Source organism: Trichechus manatus, unplaced genomic scaffold (assembly GCF_000243295.1).
Source record: "Trichechus manatus latirostris isolate Lorelei unplaced genomic scaffold, TriManLat1.0 scaffold00030, whole genome shotgun sequence".
In the NCBI taxonomy this organism is placed as follows: domain Eukaryota; kingdom Metazoa; phylum Chordata; class Mammalia; order Sirenia; family Trichechidae; genus Trichechus; species Trichechus manatus.
Genome location: NW_004443966.1, coordinates 13,587,032 through 13,594,351, shown reverse-complemented (window position 1 = coordinate 13,594,351; position 7,320 = coordinate 13,587,032). Strand labels below are relative to the sequence as shown.

The following is a 7,320-nucleotide window of genomic DNA, read 5'->3' as shown; positions in this document are numbered from 1 at the left end:
TGAATATACATATATGTCAGACAAGGGAAGATATCCATAATATGTTTTTGAGGAAAAAAAAATAAAAAAGCAAGTCACAGAACACTATGTATAATTCCCTCTGTGAAAAGCAAGAATATAATTTGCTTGTATATGCACATACACTAAATTTTTAATGAGAAGGAGACTTTGGAACTTTCATTTTGTATGAGCATGAATAACTTTTCTTTTTGTAAGCATACAGTAGGTTCTCAACAAGTGTTAGCTTTCTCTTCTTGTTACAGCCATTTTCAAGAATAAAATAATAGGCTTTAAAAATCATGTAGTTTAAAAATGATTCTTGTAATCTTCAGTTTAGGACAGCGGTGCAGCACAGTGGCAGAATTCACCCCTTCGGTGTGGAAGACACAGGTTCAATTCCCGGCCAACACATCTCAAGTGCAGCCACCACTAACTAGTCTGTCAGTGGAGGTTTTGAGTGTTGCTATGATGCTAAACAGGTTTTAGTGGCACTTCCAGACTAAGACAGACTAGGAAAAAAGGCCTGGCGATCTATTTATCAAAAAAAAAAAACCCCAGCCAATGAAACCCTATGAATCACAACAGCCTGATCCTGTTGTGCACGGAGTCTCCACGTGTCAGGGGCCAACTCAACAGCAGCTAACAACAACAATAATCTTCACTTATTCAGGTAAGTTCTGCTCAAGATAATTAATAGGCCTGTCTAATCTTTGTTTGAAAAGTGGGCGTCAGAAGTGGTTTCAGTTTTGAGTTAGCAGAGTGTCTGGGGGCCATAGTCTCGGGGGGTACATTTTAATTCTGTTCTACATTTTTCTCCTGTTCAAATCCTACCCAGTTCAAAGACAGAATTTTAGTATATATCCTCAAACTTTAACACTCACCCATCCCCAAAACTGAAACGTTTAATGACTTATAGCAGGGGCTAGCAAACTTTTTCTGTGAAGGGCAAGAAATTAAATATTTTGGGTTTTGCAGGCAAACATGGTCTCTGTTGCATATTCTTCGTTTTTTTGTTTTGTTTTTAACAACTCTTTAAAAATAATTATCTCAGAGCCACACAAAAACAGACTGTAGGCTAGATTTGGCTTGCCAGTCATAGTTTGTAGACCACTAACTTAAACAACAAACCAGCATGTGGAAGTCTAATATTGTAAATATATTACACGAAGGTATCAGTGAGCACAATAAGGTCAGTTATGTTCTACGTTAAATAAGTTAGCATTATACCAATTAAAATTAGTAATACATTGAATTCTACTAATATGCCAGACACTAACCAAATGATAGGAAAACAGTAAATGAAATTTCACGCATTCATTAGTATATAACCATGATCATGTCTGTGCCTGCACAAGCACACATATCTACTTGAAAAAAATCATCTCAAGTTGAAATACCACACACAAAAGCTCAAATCTTCTTTTATAATAACTAAAATCATTTACTCGTTTGAACCACCAAAACTCATTTGTTTTAGAAGTCATTGACCTCTGAAAATTAAGAACTGAATTCAGAAGCTGATAGTAATTTATTTGCTTTTAATTTAATTTGTAAACTTTATAATAATATATTAATAAGTAATCTAAAGTATTATACTTTAAAAGTCGGTAGTCTTGAAAACTTTTTAATACTTACTGCATCAGCAACCATCACTAGAAACTCGATTATACTTTCTTCCTTCTGTCTAAAAGATCATTTTTATGCATTTGATTTTATCTAAAATTGAAAGATCTTTATTATTGTCTGGAGGCTACTATCAGATGTAAACTTCATTATGAATAATAAAGTGGGTCAAATTAAAAGTCTAAAATGAAAATTTATCCCCCGAAAGTAACCAAATAACCATTACACAATCACCTTACCTAGACTGGTGGGTTTTATCAGTTCATCCAGTAAATCATAAAATGGTAATTTTTGAAGTTTTATATCCGGGTGGACTGGATGAAGAGCTGATGTAAGATGTGGGAGTTCCAGTTCATGTTTAGGTCCCAGAAGAGAAACAGGGAGTAACGGTGATGATGCAGGGTGACCATCATAAGTGAGCTGTGGAATGGTAGATGGAGACAAAGTTGCTGGCATAGGACTTGAATGTACGTTGGGGATGGACAAGTCCGCAGGCGTCATGATTTTCTGGGGGAACCGCCGCCTATAGAGTTCTTTAATTTTCATTTGTACAGCAGGACTGCAGCCAGCCTTTAGCAAATGCAGGGCTTTTGTGAGAAGTTCGTGTTTGCGTCCGTGCTTGTTTCTCCCAGCGTAGCCCAACAGTACTTGGAGTTCAGAAACTCTAAGGCTCATAACCATTTGCTTAGGAACAAAACAAAACGTAAAACATTAGTATTCCAACAACATAATCTACAATATTAAACAATACTTTTATTATAACCCCTCTGCTTACGGTTTACTTAAAGGTCACTAGGTGATTTACAGTCACTCCCAGCTATTTCAAACTTAGAATCTGATCAGTTAACATAAATAACCAAAGAAAACTAAAATTAATATTCATAAATGCACTGATATCTGCCCAGAATAATAAAAGATGTAAAAAAAAAAATTTATACACCACGATAGTATCACATCTCACCATTTTTCAATGAAATTGCCAAAGATTTATCAAGTACTTACTGAGTCTCCAGGAAAGTGCTGAGTGTTATGTGGATGGCAAAAGATAACGTGCCTTCAAACATTTTGTTTTCTTGGGGAAAATCACGAGTATATGTGGAAACACATAAACAGTTCACCTCAAACACCTGATATAGGCAGTATATAAATAACATTATCAAGTATTATAGTACACACTAACTCTGGAATTGCTGTTGTTGTGTGCCATCGAATCAATTCCAACTCACAGCAACCCTATATGACAGAGCAGAACTACCCCACAGGGTTTCCAAGGAGCAGCTGGTGGATTTGAACTGCCGACCTTTTGGTTAGTAGCCTGAGCTCTTAACCACTATGCTACCAGGGCTTCCAACTCTGGAACTGGTAGGACTTAAACTGTATGTACCCGTTTGACCCATTATATATCAGACACTATGCTCGATAGTTCCACATGGGTTCTTACTTAATATTTACAACTCTACAAGGAGTTATCCTTCTTGTTTTACATACAAGGAAACCAGCTCAGAAAGATCAAATAATTTACCTAAGGCCACACAGCTACTAAACAACAGTCAGAATTCAAACTCTGCTGTGTCTGATTCTAAAACCCATGCTCTTCCCACTAAACCATCAGGAAAAGGACAGAACTAGAAACATTACTGACTCACATTCCGCTTGCAGGGTCAGGCTAAAAAGTCCAGGAATTCAATCCACATGCTATAATGTGTGTGGCTACAGTAAAGAAATCTATTTAACTTTGCTTAATCTTGTACTCTCAATCTTATTTGGTCACTGTTTCTCCTTTTCCTGAACCTACTAAGACGCTACTAGTAGGAAATGCCCGTCTATACCAATCTTCCCATTTTAAAGTGGAGGAAAATGGAATCCAAAGAGAAGAAATGGCTTACCCCAAAGATTTCACCACCTCTGACAAGGAGTGTTAGGGCAGAAATACATGCACAAGCTTACTTATTTGTTATTTCCCAACTGTTTTATTCCCACCTCATCCCAAATACACAAAAGCTACTATGCTGCCTTTCGTAAGTCACCACTACTCCCTCTGATGGGCTCTTCCCTGTCAATCCTCTATAAGTTCTTTGCATGTGGCAAAACAAGTAAAATATAAAACAGTGAGGGAAAAGTGTATTAAGAGCTCTACATGCGATAATGGAGCCCTGGTGGCACAGTTACGAGCTCAGCTGCTAACCAAAAGGTTGGCAGTTTGAAACCACCAGTCGCTCCTTGGAAACCCTATGCAGCAGTTCTAGTCTGTCCTATAGGGTTGCTATGAGTTGGAATCAACTCAACAGCAACGGGTTTGGTTTTTCTGTCTTTGTTTTTGTTTTTTGGGAGGGATGCAATAACAGCTGGTTAATCAACCTCATGAGGTCATCATGAATTGGAATCCACTGATTGCAACTGGTTTAATCAAACAAATGTAAGCCCTTCCCCTACTTCTTTGATCTTAGAAACTCTTATCTTCCCTCAAGGTCCAGCTTTAGTCAGCCTTTGCCCATTAGTCCTGGCAGAAATAATGACTCTCTCCTCACTATTCTTAACTGGCAATTTTTCATATTTTTATTTTAGCACTTATCCTGATTATAATTTTCTGTTTATACAAGTGATTCCATGACCAAATTGAGGTTCTCTGGAGCACACAAGGCCATGCTACCCTCAGCATCTAAGACTAAGGCCTGACAACAGTAGAAACTCAAATGGCAATGAATGAATGAATGAACAAATGAATGAAGGAACAAACCAGAAGAAAGGGTGGGGATATAATCTACAATGAGAAGTTATACATACAGCGATAATATAAATTCAAATGAACTCCCAACTCTAATGCTTTATAGAAAGCATGATATAATATAGACCTTAAAAACAAATCTTACCCCAATTCCTACAAATGCTTCTCTTTTTTTAGATGTTATCAGTTATTAAATAATTACTAACTATAATATCAGCAAAATATCAGTTTATCCCTACTCATCAAGATGTCTACGAGTACAAAACAGTTTTAAAGATTTTTACTGCCTATCTTAAAAGGAACAGGGACTTTTAATAGAAAAAGATACTAAGTAAGTAAGCTTCTGCTTTTAAAGAACTAACATGAAATATACTTCAAGAATTACAGGTTAAAAATAAATTTAGGTTAGCACTGGTCAAATGCACTTTGTTTTACAGAGAAAACCGTACAAAGTTCATAAAGAGAAAAACATCTTTCCATTTCAATTCAACTGCATTCTCAAACACAGTGATTATTAAAACTCTTCATTGATTACAGCTTTCGTCCTCACTCTATAGGCACAAGGATTTAAATACAACATAGATGTATTATTGTTCTATTTTTAAGAACACATTGACAATTCACATAAAATAAAATCTCTTGCTTGATGGTCAAAACAAAAAAGTTAATGACATAACTATACACCTGACAGCTCTCAATTATGTATGTGACTGTCTTTAAAAGGCACAGCAAGCAGTAGCAGCAGTAAAAACAACACTTAGTACACAGTAGGTCCTCAAATAGCAGCTGCTACTATTTGAGGATACTACTATATGAAGACGGCACAGGACCAGGCAGTGTTTTGTTCTGTACACAAGGCATTGGAACTGAGTTGGAACTGACTGGACAGCACCTAACAATAACAAGCAAGCCAGGGATTTTCTCTCTTTTCTTGTTTACTCGGATGCATCATTCATCGCCACAATTATAAAAGACAAGTATTACTCTCATTTTACAGATGGGGAAACTGAGGTTGAGGAAGGTTAAGAAACCTGAATGTCACCCAACTAGTTCCACTCCAGTTCTCATGCTTTTACACTGTGGTGTACTGTCTTTTAGAGGAAATAAGCCACGTGCCTTTTAATTAGGAAACATAAAAACCTATTAGAAGATTAATTTATTTAACATTCAACCTCCATTTCAAGCTTCAACATTCTGGCTTAAAAAAAAAACTAGTGGTTAAAAAAAGAAAGGAAAGCACCTGGATTCAAATTAACCACTGTACCTTATAATCAGGTACAGTGAAAGATCAGGTGGTATCTACTGCTATTATAGGAGCAGCTATTCTTCTTAAAGCCTGTAATAAGCATGCTGTATTAAAAAAGTTAAATAAAAGAAGGGATGGGGAACACTAAAACATCTGAAGCATCACTCAACTGAAAAGCTGCAGAAAAGCATGGTGCAGTCAATTCACGACGTAAAGTGTTGACAACACAGGAAAACTAAACACTTAAGTACATGTGAGATGTTGAAATGCAATATATTTTCATCTACCATGGTTTAAAAATCCCCATTTGTTACTACAACGAAATGAATATTTACAGTTAAGGATAACATCAACCACCACGACTATTACAAATCATTACCTTCTTGACAACCAGAATTCCATGCCACTCTGCTGACTCTACATCCTCAAATGATACAGTTCTCAGAATCCTAAGGGATTCAGAATGACTGTGAAGTGTATATATTCTGTACAGAAGAGCATTCTATGATTAAAGAGGTGCATCTTCTTAAAATTAATTTTTGCAAAAAATCAGATATGCACACAGTTTAAAAACCAGATCATTTTATAAGAAAGAGAGCAGTCCCTTGCCCAATTCCAATTTTCCCATCCTGAGACAACCACTTTCGCCTCTTTCACCTATTTCTTATGTCATTTTTCCACTATATTCTAAATAGCAGGTCTATACAGGTCTTTCTTAATTTTTCCTTTTAGGTATCTATTAACTTCCTATTATTACTGATAATTGTTTAGCTCTATTACATCTTTTCTCCCACCCCCCACACCCCAACATCTTCCTAATCATTATTTTTGGTTGAATCAACCAGGGGCGGATGACCCAGTAAGCAAGGTAAACACTGTGCTTACCTTGCTACCAGGTCATCTGTGAACAATTTCACATTTTTTCAGCACATCAAAGAGCCTGCTTCTAGAGGGCTGTGGGGACCATGGTCTGAGGGAACATCCAGCTCAACTGGCATAACACAGTTTATAAAGAAAATGTTCTATAAAGAAAATGTTCTACATTCTACCTTGGTGAGTAGCGTCTAGGTTCTTAAAAGCCTGTAAGCAGCCATCTAAGATACTCCACTGGTCTCACCCCTTCGGGAGCAAGGGAGAATGAAGGAAACAAGATACAAGGGAAAAATTAGTCCAAAAGACTAATGGACTACAACTACCATGCTCTCCACCAGACTGAGTCCAGTACAGCTAGATGGTGCCTGGCTACCACCACTGACTACTCTGAGACAGATCACAACAGAGGGTCCCAGACAGAACTGGAGGAAAATATAGAACAAAATTCTAACTCACAAAAAAAGACCAGACTTACTGGCCTGACAGACACTGAAGAAACCCCGAGAGTATGGCCCCTGGACACCCTTTTCGTTCAGTACCAAAGTCATTCTCAAGGTTTACTCTACAGCCAAAGATCAGACAGGCCCATAAAATAAAACAAGATTAAAGGGGCATACCAGCCCAGGGACAAGGACTAGAAGGCAAGAGGGGACAGGAAAGCTGGTAATATGGAACCCAAGGTCAAGAAGGGAGAGCGCTGACATGTCGTGGGGTTGTTACCCAATGTCATAAAACAGTATGTGTACTAACTGTTCAATGAGAAACTAGTTTGTTATGTACGCTTTCATCTAAAGTACAAAAAGAATTAAAATAAAAAAAAGATTCTGCTTCTAGGTATGGCTGGCATCTGTCT

At 37.2% G+C, this 7,320-nt stretch overlaps 1 protein-coding gene across 4 annotated transcripts in view; it reads right to left on the bottom strand.

The window, feature by feature from the left end:
• Nucleotides 1–7,320, bottom strand: part of PIAS1 (protein inhibitor of activated STAT 1) — a 123,571-nt gene that overhangs the window by 93,503 nt on the left and 22,748 nt on the right. For all 4 annotated transcript variants that reach the window (XM_004374692.2, XM_023729756.1, XM_023729755.1 and 1 more), the window contains one exon: nucleotides 1,863–2,307. In XM_004374692.2, the coding sequence (XP_004374749.1) occupies nucleotides 1,863–2,307 (445 nt within the window). The remainder of the gene's footprint in view (nucleotides 1–1,862; nucleotides 2,308–7,320) is intronic.